Source organism: Barbus barbus, assembly GCF_936440315.1.
Source record: "Barbus barbus genome assembly, chromosome: 41".
NCBI classification, from domain to species: Eukaryota; Metazoa; Chordata; class Actinopteri; order Cypriniformes; family Cyprinidae; genus Barbus; species Barbus barbus.
In genome coordinates this window covers 3,242,446-3,259,596 of record NC_136719.1, presented here as the reverse complement: position 1 = coordinate 3,259,596, position 17,151 = coordinate 3,242,446, and the positions used below count along the sequence as shown (strand labels likewise).

Sequence of the window (17,151 nt, the reverse complement as noted above, 5' to 3'; positions counted from 1 at the left end):
ATTTATCAAAGAAAATCATAGGTCCTAAAATAATATTAAGTTGCAGTAATTTTTCACAAAATTATAGACTGTTTCTGTATTTTTGATCAAATAGATACAGCCTTGATGAGCAGAAGAAACTTCTTTAAAAACATTAAAAATCGTACTGATCCTAAACATTTGAATGGCAGTGTACAATTAACATATTGGGGTATTTTTTAAAAAACACTGGATTATTAGTAATCAATGTGTGACAATATTGAAATCTATTTTAATGGTGTTAACTGCTTTGACATTATTAAACTGAAGTCCCTTGTGCTCCCATCCAGTAGAGGGCACTGTTCTCATGTCTCTGGGTTGCAGACAGATGGACGGAGTCTTCCAAACTTAATATGAAAGTCATTTTCGGCCCTCACCAGTGCTTCTTCATCGATATAGACTGCCGCCCTTCTGGCAGTGAGGTAGTACTGCACTTTCCTGTATCCCCAGCCTAACACATACATCAGGAGTCCACACACGGCCGCAGTGGGACGACCCACTCCTGCGTTACAGTGAACATATACTGTGTGACCGTTCTCCAGCAGTCCATAGAGCAAGAACACGGCCTGCAGCAGCATCTGTGTGCGACCTGCAGAGGGCAAAATTACAATATATATATCCAACAATAGAGGCTCTTTTTTAGTGTTAGTATTCTACACATCAAAACAAATCAATGTCTGACCTTCTGTGCTCATGTCTGGAGTGGGGATCCAGATGTACGAAAGGCCACAGTCTTTGTACAGGTGTGTCATGGTCTCTGGGCTCATGGGCTGACTGAGGTCACGCCGGCAGCCATGTGAGTTATTTATGACGTCCCATTCTGTCTGAAAGTTCATCACTGCTGTAACACCCAGCTCCTGTTTCAGCTTTAGGGTTGCATGTTCGACCCGTCGAGGGCAGCTGCCCAACCAGACACGTGGCAGAGAGGAAACCAAGCAAACCAGTGACAGCCCATCAGAGGAGGCAAATGTACTGAATATAACAACTGAAGAGGTCAAATGTGCAGAAGTAAAAAAAAAAAAAAAATTAATTATTATTTTGGTAACACTTTACTTATATAGTGTATAGTGCATTATAAAAGTAATATAATAAAATATATTTATAATTGTAAAAGTAGCATAAAATATGCCTTGTAATGCACCTTATAGTGCATTGTACAATCTCAAGCATAATTGTAACCACAGTTAATACATTATAACACTTATCAATTCATTGTTACACTATGCAATTTAAATTTGGTTATAATTATTGCCGACAAGATATAATGTATTGCAATGCACATTATGACTAATTCTAATATGCATTATACATAAAGGCTTTAAGTAAAGCGTTTCCATTATTTTTATTGCATGGTAGACCAGAGATAAAAAAAAACCCAACAAAAAACAATTAAACCGACTCAACCTTTAATTGGTTTGATCAATATTGTACTCTTCAATGGAAAATTCCCTCATGTACCACCGGTGTAACATATGATCCCGTGCTTAATAGTTATATCATGAGACCCTAGAGCAAGGAGGGGAAATAGATGTGGCAGTTTGATAGGGGAGATCATAAAGCATATAGTGTATTGAAAAAAATGTGCCTTTAACAGCTGCACTGACAGTGTTACTGCATAGTGATTTATTTTTAGTGCCTTTTGCCATTGAAACAAACCTCTGACCCTTCGTATTCTTCTTAGGACTGCAAACTGAAGGGGTAGATTTCCAATCCCCTACTCTTCTATTATATAATGAATAAGTAATCACAGTTTTCTTAAAACAACGTATCTATTCTAGTTTTTATGTTAAAAGAAATTTCTGTAATTGGTATCTGAGAGATGACTGAGGGTCTGACCGATGTCAGGAATGTAGTAACAGTGTTTACTCATTTAGCCCGACTTTCAGATAATAAATATGTATTTGTTTTGAAATTATTAATCTGAATCATTATATAATCAAATGTTATATTTTATGGAAAAAGTGTTATAAGTTGGAACTTTTAACTATTCTGTGGTTCTCATGGTAGGTGTCTGAGACATGTTAAAACCAGCTGTACCTTTAGAGCCAAGAAGGTCACTATCGCACCACATGTATCCACTAACTCTTATTTATGCTTAACGTTTATGTTTCTTTGTAGTTGCTTTATATGTTATATGACAGTGACTTGTGTAGAAGTTTGTATCAGTGTGCTGTGAGAATGTATTGCTCTGTTCCAGTGATGTGCTGCAGCTCAACCTTGAAGGGAAAATATATTGCCTATGTTATATCAAATGGCGTATTTGCAGGGGTTGTTTAGAAATATAAGCATGTGACCATACCATGAAAAGCCTACAGAAGAATCAAAAGCTGCCCAGATGAAAACTGCCCTCACTAGATTTATGACTCACCTACGACCCTTACAATAGTTGCAAATGGATGGAATTTAACGTCTCCAAGAAACTGTCCTTAGATAATAAGATGTGTGTAAAGACAACAGCACAGAACAAAGAACACAGTATCTGTACTGTTAACCCATCAGAACCTGTAGAAATGACATCCCTATGACTGTAAGTACTAGTGTTTCTCTATTCTAAGTTAGTTCGAGACTGTCTCCTCTTAATCATTTTTTTGTCTTTAGTAAACTCTGTCAACTGTTTGAACAGAAAAAGACAAGTCAGGAAAGGAAAGGAGAAGAGAGATCGTTTTAAATGTACATTTTCAGTGTCTGTTTCTGAGACATTCATGTCAGGAGGGGTCTCTCCCTCTTGTGTATGTGAGCGCTCCAGACTCAAATAATGGAAATGCTAATGAGTGTTTAGTGGTGTGAGGAGACAGACTGACAGCCAGGGGAATGAAGGCAGAAAGGTCAGAGACATCAGGTGAGAGATGTATTTTTGCCGCATACCTCTTTGAGGGAAAAGAATAAATGAGATGATGGAAGGGAAAGTGCATTTGCTGCAGGTTAATGGTCTGAAGCATTGAGTATGATCTATCCTCTGCCCAAAATCTTCTGCAGGGCAGGACGCTTGGCTTGATGTCAAAGGCAATGACATGTATATATTTTTCCTGTGTGGCCTAAGTGTCCAAATGATTTTTGGTGCTGCTGTACACGATGTGAGAGTTGTGTGCAATGTATTCCTTTTCTGTAAATGACTTGTTTGTGTGTGTATTTGAGCTCTGCATTAGAAGCGGGCACGTGTAGTGCATTTTAATTGAGCATAGGTGACAAGTACAGGTTGTGTTTAATGAGTGGTCAAAGACCTAACAAGGTCTACTTGATTCTGGAGTTAAAAGGTCCTCGTATTTTTCCTTGGGACATTCAACCACAACAGTTTATTTTACACTCTCCATTTGGTGAGAATTAGACTTTGTAATTAATACACACAGACACTGTTTTGAGTATTACAGTTCTTATAGAGTCAATGACAGACTTCTGTGGGAGTGAACAGTAGGACTCATTGACTCATAATCTATTGTAAATATAGAAAAATAGCTTTCTAGCTCTTGCAGTTTTCTGTTGAGTTCTTAGTCATGTCATTTTGAAGCTTTTGTAAATCCACAGTCCATGACAGAGCCCTTCCTTCAAGCCTTGGTGAAAAAGACATGCATTTAATTACATTAATTACTTCCAATTTTATGTGTATTACAAAAACAAAGAAAAAACTGCACTTGACGATAGTATAATATTAATGAGGGGGGGGGGGGGGGGGGGGATACTAGTAACTACTAGGTTTAGGGTTGACACGACAGAGCATTAAATTTTGGCGACGGTCCCTGGATATTTGAATTCTGAGCTGCCACAATACATACCTGAAGCTACATAATAAAAACGTGCCAGGGTTTACGTATTGAACCCGTGTTTTAGCCCCACTCAGTGGACATTTCTCTTTGAAACTGCGGCGAAACGTGCAGTAAGGTACGTAAAAACGGTCTTGTTAAAAAGTGCACCCAGATACCCATTCTAGCAGCTTTACTTTCTTTCTCTGAAACCAATTGAGAGTTTCCTTGGCTGTGTGTTTGGGATCATTATCTCACTGATGCCCACCCTCATTTCATCTTCATCATCCTGGTAGATGGCAGCAGATTTTTTATCAAGAATATCTCGGTACACCTTCCCTCAATTATATGAATTTTGCCAGTGCTACACCATGATGTTTTGGGGTGATGTGTAGTGCCATTTGACCTCCAAACATGGTGTGGATTATGGCATCCAAAGAGTACACATTTTGCCTCATTTGACCAGACTATATTCTCCCAGTATTTTACAGGCTTGTCTAAATGTTGTGCAGCAAACATGAGCTTCAGCATGCTTTTTCCTCAGCAATAGAGCCTTGCATGGTGAGCGTGCATACAGGCCACGGTGGTTGAGTGCATTACTTATAGTTTTCTTTTAAACAATTGTACATGCTAATTCCAGGTCTTTCTGAAGCTCTCCACAAGTGGTCCTTGGCTCTTGGACAACTCTTCTGATAATTCTTTTCAACATCTCTGTCAGAAATCTTGCAAGGAGCACCCGGTCGTGGCCGGTTTATGGTGAAATGAAGCTCTTTCCAATTCTGGATTATGGCCCCAACAGTGCTCACTGGAACATTCAGAAGTATAGAAATCCTTCTGTAACCAATGCCATCAGTATGTTTTGCAACAATAAGGTTGTGAAGGTCTTGAGAAAGCTCTTTGCTTTTACCATCATGAAATGTTTCTTGTGTGACACGTTGGTAATGAGACACCTTTTTATAGGCCATCAGTTGGGACAGAACCAGCTAATATTAATTTCCACTGACAAGGGGCAGGATTGCTTTCTAATTACTGATAGATTTAAGCTGGTGTCTTGGCTTTCCATGCCTTTTTGCACCTCCCTTTCTTCATGCGTTCAGTGCTTTTTTCGCTGTGTCATTCTATTTTATTACACAGAACTTAATTTCTGAACTTATTTGTTTTGCTTTCTTTGTATGTATATTACTTGGATTGTTACCGACATTTGGTGAACATTTCATGTCAACAGCACCTTTAGAAATGTATTTACTGAGAAAAATGGTGACGTGTTCAATACTTATTTTACCCACTGTATATACAAATGTATCTCAATTTGCATATTAATAACATATTACATGTAAAGATGTACAGGTAAATGGATCAAAAACCACTCAATTTCAGCCAATAGCTTTTAATATAATTTTTAACCTTAATACATTTTTTATTAACATGCAATTAAGTGTCCAAACATTAGATTTAGTTTGCTAAAGTATACATTCTTTTGAAGTACACTGTATTGCCAAAAGTATTGGCACCCCCTTCTAATGAACAGGTTTGACTACTTTAGTCATTTCCATGAGTACAAATCTTAATGTTTAAGCATATAAAGATTTTCTATGGAATTGTGTGTTTTTAATTTTATAGGAATAACAGTTTGGACAGAACCCTTTTCTATTCTAACATGACAGTGCCTCTGTGTATAAAACACGGTTCAGAAAGAAATGATTGATTGAGTCAGTGTGAAAGAACTTGACTGGTCTGCAGAAAGCCTAGTCCTGATCCCAGCTGAACACCTCTGGTGTGACTTTAAATGCAGATCTTGAGCCGAAAACTCATCACCAAACACCAATGATTTGTATATGGGTACAGCCATTTTAGACACTTTCAAAACTGTTGCAACAGAGATTATGCTTTATGCTTCCATCTTTGTTGCCACAGTTTTGGAAGTGCCTTCTTCTGTTCTAAAGAAGGGGGTGTTCCAATACTTTTGTCCATATAGTGTATGTACAAATCATTGGTGTTTGGTGATGAGTTTTCGGCTCAAGGTTTGCATTTAAAGTCACACCAGAGGAGTTCAACTGAGATTAGGATTTTGCTTTCTGCAGACCTGTTAATTTCTTCCACACGAAATGAATCAATCATTTGTTTTTGAATCTTGCCTTATACACAGAGACACTGTCATGTTAGAATAGAAAAGGGTCCTGTCCAAACTGTTGCAATAAAATTAGAAGCACACAATTCCCTAGAATATCATTATATGCTTAAACATTAAGATTTGCTCTCATGGAAATTACTAAAGTAGTCAAACCTGTTCATTAGAAGGGGGTGCCAATACTTTTGGCAATATAGTGTATATTGTTCAGAAATATGGTAAAGTGCACTTTTTTTTGTCTTTTTTATTTATTTATTTATTTACAAGAGAGGAGAGCAAGTTAAATACTTTTGTCATTATTAATGACAGGATAGGCAAGTGAACTCATGGGCATTAGATCTGGATGACTACTGGATGACTGTGTGTCCAACAGTCACTGGATTTGCCAGATTGTTCATGCTGGCACACGGCTTTATTATTGTGATTTCAATTGACCTGTACCCTGAATCTAATTTCAGTCATTAAACATCTGCTTTCTGTTTAATTTATAATTTTTTTGACAGAATATGCACATTTTGTAAATAATTTTTGTTTAATTTTCTTCCCAGCAATAATTGAAAATAAAAATAAAAAATGGCCTAATTGTGATTTCAAATCTGAGTAATTTAATTAAATCTGTTTGTCACTTAAAGCTCTTAAATGACTAGAAGAAAAGTTTAGATATTCTGCTAAACATCTTTTGTGTTTAAACAGAGCAGAGAAGGCCATACAGGTTTGGGACACAAGGGTGAGTAAATGTTTTTTTGGTGAACTTTTCCTTTTAGGAAGTACTGATACTGACACATCTGATTAAAGTCTTGCTGTGTTTTCCACAATTTTTACTCTTTATTGAGATGACTGTGCATTCTGTCTTAAGAAGACATAACATCTCTGCCCTCTTGGAGTTACACCAGCCTCTTTGACAGTGTAAATCTGCCATTACTCTAATGGATTCCCCTACACCAGACTCAATGACCCAGACTTTTTTTTATCCACCTCCACTTTCAAATTTTGCCGTTAGAACAAGGTCACAGGTCAAATGAAACAAGCACTTAAAGCTCATTGCCAAAGAAGTTGAGAGATTTAGAGTCATTGAGCTAATTACAGAGTGCTGTTGAAACCACACACACAATTAAAAAGAGAGGAAAAAAGAAAGAAAAAAATCAAATGCTTCTGGGTAATTAGATGTTACTATCTGTGGATTTAAGAGTTGGCAAATGCTTCAAGTTAAATTGAATTTATCTTTAATCTGTTGTTCACTGAGACACTTTACTTTGATTCAGAAGTTTTCCTTTTTAATAGGACTTTTGTGTCTGCTTGTGTTTCTGAATTATGAGGAATCTTTGTTTCTTTCTTTGTTTTGTAATCTAGGTTAATAGGGTTTTTGTTGGTTACTATGTGGTTTCTTATCAATATAAAATCAATGTAAAGCCATTTTCAAACTTCAAAATATTTTAGTGCACCTGACCTTACAATCAGATTTGAAAATTCTGCACAGGCAAACAGACATAATTTTATCATCTGCCTGAGTGAAAACCTCTACTCTTCGCATCTCCTTTATGAGCCACAAAGTTCGATAAGCCTTTATCTTTCCTTGCCATTAACGGAATACTCTGACTTTCCGTGTTTTCACTGTTAGGAGGCGACGAGGCTGGTTGCCACAAAAGAAAAATGCACAAGAGGACAGGATAATGCAGAGACTCTCACATTCAGATGTAAGCTATGTCCCAAAGCAAAGGGCGCGCACTTCGAAGACCGGATTTGAAGTGTGATTGTGTCACAGTGTCACAATGTAAGCTGTCCTAATTCAGGATGCACCCTCCAAAGACTGCATTCCAAGGCCGATTGCATCACCGCGGTGCGACGAAGGCTGCCGCGATTCGAAGGCGACTTCAAATGCACCGTCTGTTTCCCAGGAAAATGAAGTGTACATCTGATGGACACTTCGCACCCTACCCTATCCCAGAATCATTTGCGCGCAGATGAAGATGGAATTTTTCAAAGAACATGGCGGGTGAGAGTTCTGTGGGGGAATTCACATTTAAATGCAAGTATTGTGTTTTCATTTACTCAAATACCTAGCGAAACAAGTGTTAAAAGCCAGGGTTTTTTTTACACAACGCTCACAAAAAATAAGACAACCACTATATAAGGCAATTTTTCACTTTGTTGTGTTTTTGTAGTGCTGTAATGCAAGATATGTTCACAAATGTTTTAACCAAACTTGAACAGTTCAGTATTTTGTATGCATGTCATGCTGTGTCATATTTTCTAACGTTAAGATTGCACCACTGCCTTAATATTTTTCATAAGTGTTTCCATTTATGTTCTTGTTTATGTTCTTGTTTTAATAACACAATAACAAAATAAACACAAAGCAAGTTAATACACACATTTTCACAAGTTCATTGTGCTGTTGTTGTTAACAGGCATGGTTTTTTCGCTCTGCTTTAGGATTACAGGTGTCCTGTGACAGGTGAGGGAGTGAGTGGAAAGCTGGTAAGCTGGTGGAACTACAGTGTGAATAATGAGCGCACGAAGGTGATGATGAAGAATTTCCAATGAACTTTAATTATTCCACAACAAGGGGTCAATTCAGACAGGGCAGGAGAACACACAAGGTAGCGTAGTCTCATACACAAATACATGACAGCAACAATACTGGAAAAAAGCAAACAGAACACTCCAACTAAAAACAAGACACAGGTGAACTAACTAATCAAATCAAACACGGGGAAAACCCGAGTTACGCTGGGCACATGGGGGATGAAAACACAACAAAATATCCATGGGTGTGACAGTACCCCCCCCCCCCTCCCGGAAGGGTGTGACCTTGCACCACAGGAACAACAAAGGGAGAGACGGAGGACGGACACCTGGGAGGAGGATGACAAACAGAGTCCAGGGTGGATCCGGAGGGAAGGAGGAGCCTGACAGAGCCAGAGGGACGAGTTGCAGCCAGAGGAGTGGAGGCCCGTGGCAGCGGATGGTCGACGACTGACCAAGGAGGAGCCGGATGGACGAGGGAGCCCGGCGGAGCTGGTGGACTGATGGGCACCGGTGGAGATGAGGGAGCTAGGAACCATGGCGGAGCCTCTAGGTCAAAGGGTCGAGGCGGAGTCTGGGACTCAGAGGCTGGAGGCAGAGAAAAGGGGTCCTCCAGCCACGACGCCCATGGAGACCACACAGATGGTTGGTCACGCTACGGTGTGAATAATGAGTGCACTAAGACGACAATGAAGAAGAATTTCCAATGAACCTTAATTATTCCTCAACAAGGGGTTGATTCAGACGGCAGGAGAACACACAAGGTAACGTAGTCAAATACACGACAGCAACAATACCGGAAGACAAACAGAACAGACTCCAACTAAAATGGGGTTGCTAACGAAGAGCAGACAGGTGAGGATGATAAACAAGACACAGTTGAACTAACAAATCAAATCAAACACGGGGAAAAAACTGGGTCACACTGAGCACATGGGGGATGAAAACACAACAAAACGTCCATGGGTGTGACACTCATCAAAATCCAGAGAGAGACAGGAGAGAACAGCACAGGAGAGCAGGGAGAATGGTTAACAAATAAATTATTTATTAAACATTCTCTCAAGAAGAGAAAACAGTGGAAAAAATAGGTACATCAACATTTTTCGATGTATTTTTTAATGTCACATTGTCAATGAAACAACCTAATTTCTGTAGTTTATTTTTGTGATGCAAGTTAAAAATGAAATAAGTTGTATACATTTTTTTATGTAATTTATTTGTAAATGAGCCTGAGTACTTTCTGTACATTTTGTATTTTTTGTTATGCATATTCACATTTGTAAATAACAGTAATGTACATTGTTCCTTTTTTTAAAATGCATCTTATAATTTTTTACACAAAATATCCTTCTATACATTTATTTTCTGTCCTGTAAATATTTATTTTACACATTAAAACAAATTGTTCTATCCATTACTCAAAGTATTTACAACATAATTTAGGTTTAACATCAGAAAAACAACATAAATGTTAATCCACCACTGATTATTTTGAAAATGAAATTTAACATTTATGGTCAGAATATTAACAAATTGTTGCTAACTACAGCTGTGTCTGAACTACAGGCTGCATCTGAAGGACTTGGACCAGTCATACAGAGCACTGTTCAGCTGTGACAGCTGCCGCTGAACATTGCGCTGTACAATACTCTTATTTTTTTTTTATAAATTGTTTTATTCACGGTTTTAGTTTTACGCTTAAGATAATAAACTATATAAAATTGCACTTTTGTAAGATATCAGTCAGCATTTGAACTGCTGTGTGTGTGTGTGTGTATTTTTTATTTTTTTTTTATTTTACATTATTCAAGTAAATTCCAAGCCAATACCTGCATTTAAAGTTGTAATCCAGCAATTAAGGATGCAGCAAACCAATGTAACTTACCTGGCTTCTGTCTTGGCTAAGCCTAAGGTGCATCACTGGCGCCGCCATCTGTGAAACATTCCCACCATCTCCTCCATTATGACGTAAAACATAAAAACAAAAAAGAGCAATTCTGGCTCCACCTATCCTGTCAGGATAGCAGCTCTCCTCTCGCACTGTAGCTCTGCGACAGGAGTGGAAATCGGGAACCCCTAGAGGTGCAGAATTTCCTAATTGCGCCTCCAGGGTTTCCCGATTACCACTCCTGTAGTCTGCAGCCTTCGAAGTGCATGCTTAACTTCAGGACACAGCTGTAGACTTTGACAAAAACACGATTTTCTCAGCTTTTTCTTCAAAATGTTGCTTTTTTAATTAATCTTACCCACACATTCATGTGTTGACAAATGCATGAAGCTAGAATAAAATGGTTTCATTTAAATGCAGAGACTCTGTTCTTACTTTTGACATACAGCATGTTCAATTATTCATACAACAAAATATTCTGAGGGCCATGACAGTTTTGTGAAAATGATTAAAAATGCAGTAACGGTGGCTAAAAAACAAAACCAAAAAAAAAAACAACAAAGAAAAAAAAAACACTGACAAGGAAAAATTTAAAGTCCACAGTACAAAAGTAATAATAGTAATAGTGATCCTTCTCTTAAACACTGCTACAAAAGTGGGAACTGGCATTTGTTAAAAATGCTACTAAAGCATGACAGTGAATGAAATTATTAGGAGCTCAATTTTTGAGAAACTCTCTGATACAAGTGCCTTATTAATTTTACAGTGTAATAAAATTACACTCACACAGTTTTCAGAACATAAAACTAATAAAAAAGCATACTGTTTTAATTTAGAGAGAGACGGAGACAGAGAGATAAAAGAAAAAAGGGGGTTTCTGATGTGTATCTCTGAGCATAATAGGATAGCGGTAGCTTAGTGACTCATGTTCTGGGCTGGTAATCCTTAATATAAAGCGATTCATATTAAGGTCTGTTATCAGCATTGTGCCCTTGATCAAGACACTTCACTTTGCTCTATATCAGGGGTGTCCAATCCTGCTCCTGGAGGGCCACCTTCCTGTCAAGGTTAGCTCCAGCCCTAATTAAACACACATGAACCAGCTAATTAAGGTCAAGAGGATGACTCCACAAGCAGGTGTGTTGGATCTGAACTTTGCAGGATGGTGGCCCTCCAGGAGCTGGACTGAACACCCCTGCTCTGGGGGGACTGTCAGTGGTTCTGAATGCTGATTGGCCAATACAGTGTTCCAGACAACTATGATCACCATTCATTCATTCATGAATGGTATGTAAAAGAGCAGTTTGAACATTCTGCTATATTTCTTTTCTGTTTCACAAAAGAAAGGCTTTTATAGTTTTGATTTTTAGGCAAACGAAAGAACATCAACCCACACTCTCTTCTTCTAGAACTGAGCAGTTATTGTAGAACGTGTGTGATATCCTGTGTTCACTGATAAATCCCATAAGAGCTTAATAAAACTAAAGGTGTGGTCACATTTACAGTAGCTCTGTGACATTTCATGGGTTAAATCCAGTCGTTCCAATTGGAATCCCATAGGAATGTTCCCATGCAGATTTTGATTGTGTTAAAGGACTAGTTTACCTAAAAATAGTCCCCATCAGGCCATCCAACATGTAGATGAGTTTGTTTCTTGATCAGAACAGATTTGGAGAAATGTAGCATTGCATCACTTGCTCATCAATGGATCCTCTGCAGTGAATGGGTGCCGTCAGAATGATAGACCAAACTGCTGATAGAAACATCACCATAATCCACAAGTAATGCACACCACTCCAGTCCATCAGTTAACATCTTGTAAAGTAAAAATCTGCACGTTTGTAAGAAACAAATCCAATGTTAAGCCACTTTAACTTGTGTGTTCTGATCAAGAAACAAACTCATTTATATCTTGGATTGTGTGAAGGTGAGTAATTTTTTTAGCAAATTTTAATTTCTTTTTCTTTAAAGTTGGTCACTTTACACCTTAAGAGTGAGAGAAACCAGAATGACATAGCACACGCAAAATGTACGATGGCATTGGAAAATGATCAGCTAAATTCCATGTGCAAAAAAGTCTAATGTCAATAGCTTAACACTGCTCAAACAGAAGTAAGTTTCAAACCAAGCAGCTTTCTGTTTGTCAATATAACAAATCTGTGTGACCAACTTAAGTATAAGAGAAATCTGAGCAGCGAACTTTCCCCTCGTGCACAATTCCACACAGAATGTACAGGAATGACTGGATTTCTTATATGAATTTTGCCAAGCAAAGGTATATGTGACTTCACATTAAAACTCATGATGGATGGGAAATTCATTCACACATACTGAGAGAAGTGGATGGCTTGCTGTCCCGCTATGCTGAAGTAAAAGTTGGTAGTGTGTTTCATCTCATCTGTGTGGCCCGTCTCTTCGTGACCAATCGGATGGCAGTATACCCCGTCCACCATGTTACTGTCATCATACACACAGCGCCTGTCATGATGTGGCCCATACATCAAACAATTATCAGTCATTTACACAATCATCTCAATCATTTACACATGGATCAATGACAAACTAGAATAAATTATACAATGAAAAGGAAATTCTTGTAAAAATCTAGTTTTTAGTTGTTAGGTCACACTATAATTTAAGGTCCAATTCTAGCTATTAAAAAAAAAAAAAACGGTAACACTTTAGAATAGGGAACACTTATTCACTATTAACTACGACTTTTCCCTCAATAAACTCCTAATTTGCTGCTTATTAATAGTTAGTGCGGTAGTTGTGAAGTTTAGGTGTTGGGTAGGATTAGGGATGTAGAATAAGATCATGCAGATTGCAGAATATGTACTTTATAAGTACTAATAAACAGCCAATATGGCAATAATAAGCATGCTAATTAGCAACTAGTTAAAGGGATACTCCACTCCCATGCTGTTTCAAACCTGTAAAAGCTTTGTTTGTCCTCGGAACACAATTTAAGATATTTTGGAGGAAAACCGGGAGGCTTGTGACTGTATTATACACAGACGCAATGTAGCTCTCTTGTATCAAATAAGATTGGCATTGTGAATATATATTTAACTTATTTTCCAAAAGTGATGTATACCATGCCTCATGTGCTTTTTCTTTCAGTCGTTGGTTAAGAATAGCTGTAAATGTTCTTATATCACCTAAAACCATAAAAATACAGCAGAACTCATGTTTTTCTACCTACTTCATCTTATTGAAAAAGCATATTATAACATTTTCTTGGATAATGATGATTAGACATAGACACTATAGTTTTATCCAATACATGATACATCATACATATACATATATATATATATATATATAGAGAGAGAGAGAGAGAGAGAGAGAGAGAGTGTTATAGATATAGATATATAGATGTAATTTATTTTTAAGGAACAGCTGACCTTACTGATTATGGTTTAGCAGACGGATATGTCTTTTTTTTAATAAACTGCTTATTTCACAAAGAGACTTATGATGTCAGGACAGTTATAGTCTACCACCTTGATATCTTTAACTTTAAGCTCCCCCCCCCCCCAAAAGCATTTTAATGTATTTTGGAGGACATATGTTTTAATGTTTGAATAAATAATTCACTTTTTATTCAAACATTTCTGATCTACTCTAGGTCAATGAATTATTTTGCATAATCTTTTACCATTGCACTAATGTTAAATACAATAAACACTCTTATTCCATCTTCATTATACAACAGTAGGGATCTAAATGAGAATTTTAACAATGGAAATTACATTTATTTCAGGCTTCAAAGTTTCAGGGTCTCTTAAAAAACATTTGAAATACACATAATTGTCGCTTTTTGAGAAAAACTGCTTTTTTGTGTAAGCCTTTTATTTGTGAAGGGTAAGGTCAATAGTCAGTTAAACTACTGAGTGTTTTTCAGACTCTGCAGGCCTCCTGTTCCTGACCTCTGAGAGTTCACATTTAAAAGCGAAGGGTTTCCTTCATTAATTCAGCAACTTCCTGTAATGGGCGTAATTCTGCATAATTTTGATGGTCAAGTCATAAGCTTGATTCACAAAACAATAAACATTCAAATGAGTCCTTGCGTTGCTAAAACTGTAGCGCAGTGCTGCCTCAGTTCTACATGTAGTGCACTGTAATGAGGGAGAGCGTTCTGAAATTACATGCATCCCAAACTCACATTCATCCTGAAAGTACGTGGGGGGGTTGTTATTTGTCCGACATTTATCATCCCACCCCACTGCTGTCGCCCTTTCCACTGCTGGGCCGATGAGAGTCTCACAGCTGCAGCCCACACAGCAAACAAGCTCTTCACGCTGACACATATAGCATGAACAAAACCTATGCCATTACTATTCTCATGCTTACAGTCTCATCTGAAGCCACATACATTGCATACTATATACACCATACAATATGCAGATGGTGGAGTTTAAATTGGTGGGCTTGAGTTTGTGTGTCTTACTGCAATTTTGGCTTTGTATGGCAATATTGCTTAAAGTTTACCAAAACTGTTATTTATTTATGCTTGATTTGACATTCAGTTCTAAAATCTAATTTATAAAATGGATTGTTTTGATTCTAAATTCAGAACATGTTTTTGTGCTTAAAGGTATGGTTCACCCAAAAATGAAACTTTGTTTTTTTGTAGATGAGTTTGTTTATCAGATTTGCAGAAACTTAGCATTGCATCACTTGCTCACCAGTGGATACTCTGTAGTGAATGGGTGCCATCAGAATGATAGTCCAAACACTCGTGGCCTAATCCAAGGGGAAGTCGTGGCCTAATGGTTAGAGAGTCAGACTCGTAATCCGAAGGTTGTGGGTTCGAGTCTCCGGCCGGCAGGGATTGTAGGTGGGGGGAGTGAATGTCCAGCGCTCTCTCCACCCTCAATACCACGACTGAGGTGCCCTTGAGCAAGGCACCGAACCCCCAACTGCTCCCCGGGCATGCTCCTCCATGTGAAAAGTCCATCCTCTGTTGTCCTCTCACATAAAAATCCACCCACATATTTGTTTAAAGCAATTTTGGACTGTTTTCACTTATAAACAGTGCTTGATCTGCGAATAATTCTCTCCTGATTTAGCCAAGATTACTTTTTCCACTGGGGAAAGCAATGTTACAGATAGAAGAGGTTAATTGATGGGCTGGAGTGGTGTGGATTTTTGTGTTTTTAGTCAGCTGTTTGGACTATCATTCTGACGGCACCCATTCACTGCAGGGAATCCACTGGTGAGCAAGTGATGTAATGTAACTTTATGCAATTTGTTTTTTAATGTAATCATTTAAAAATATGCATTGTTTTCGTTTACACCCCACATGCAGCAGCTAGTCCTCTCTGAACTAAAAATGGTTCACACGATCATATGGTTTTTCCTCTAGGTCATATACAGAAAAACATGGTGCAGGATTAGAACCTACTGAAGTGTACAGGCCAATGCGTCCTAAACCAAGACTATCCCTGTCTGGACGCTACCAATTGAAACACTCCACTGAGCAGAGTACTTTTCTCAACTGGAGGACTATCAATTCATGCTTGCTTACCCGAGGCTGTCAGGGTTTTGTCACAGCAGTTTACTAGAGAGACCCAGATGCAGAATTATCAAGGGAGTTAAGTTTGACAAGACTGGGATTAACAGGGCTGAAGTGAGAGTCCAAACAGTAGGAAAGGTCAGTCTGCTGGAGATCAGGAGGATGGCCGAAGTCAGACCTGGACAAAGCTTGGCTGGAGAACAAAGGAGATAGAGCAGCACCAGTCAATGAGATCACTGGAGATCAGGTAGCAGCTTGAGCAACCAGAGCTTGATACTTTGAGCTGTAGTGAAACCAGTCCAGTCAGATAGCCAGGTCTTGAGAACAGCAGCCAGGGGGAATCAGGACACTAGGAACAAACACTAGACAAAACACAAGACCACAATACAGAACAACAAGAAACAAAATAAGACTAACTACACGCTATGAATGGAAAGGGAAAAAAAATAAAATAAAATTCAAACTGCAGAGAGCAAATAACAAAAAGAATGACCCAAAAAGCAAATTCCAGGAATCGATAACTGGAATATAAACTGGCTAAAACAAAATCAAAATAAAGAGAAAAGCCAAACTATAGCCTAGAGAAAACTAGATGAAAAAGTTTAACTAGACTAGAGCAAAATAACAAAAGCAAAGAAATCCTATTAAACTTCAAGAGAACCAAATGCAAAGCTAGACTGACAAGGACAGTTTTAAAAAAAACAAAAGCACAAAAACCAACACTACTAACACGACTAGTTGACTGACAATGAATTATCTTGCACACAAGGCACTAACATAACAAACCAGCAGAGACATGAAGGAAAGGGGCACAATATAAAGGAGCTGAGCACATGAGGATCAGGTGGACACAATCACGTAAACGAAGACTAGACTAGGACTAAACAAGGGGGTGGGGTAACTGGAAACCAGGAGGCAGGGCAAGAGGAGCACATGGCCAACAAAAACAAAGACAAAGCCATGTGCTCAGACTCAAGACAAACAAGGACACATTAACCACATTAAACAAAGACAGAACAGGGCAGGACCCTGACAGAGGCACGCTCAGAGTCAATTCACCTGCTATGGTGTGCAATCAACAAGCACCATTTCAATCAGAAAAACACATCTCGACATAATAAAGATCTTGGTTGTTTTCATATGAGACTGTTTGAATAGACAAGATGCCAGCAAACAATGGCTCAATCAAAACCTCAGTCAACAGACGGCGTGAGCACTGGAGCGGATCGCCTATTTGTCATGCACAGACGCATTAAAATAAGAAACATGACAGAATGAGAAAACCGCCACTGAGTCATGTAAGGACAACAGCTTGGCTTCTCTGACAGAG

The 17,151-nt window shown here is 38.3% G+C and overlaps 1 protein-coding gene across 1 annotated transcript; it reads right to left on the bottom strand.

Moving 5' to 3' along the window:
* Positions 1-323: 323 nt before the first annotated feature.
* LOC306860479 (laforin-like) lies at positions 324-12,801 on the bottom strand (the record flags this gene model as incomplete). Its single annotated transcript, XM_079402215.1, has 3 exons — positions 324-607; positions 701-941; positions 12,628-12,801. 3 exons carry the CDS (start codon positions 12,799-12,801, stop codon positions 324-326), a joined length of 699 nt encoding a protein of 232 aa, XP_079258341.1.
* Between the last annotated feature and the right edge of the window lie 4,350 nt (positions 12,802-17,151).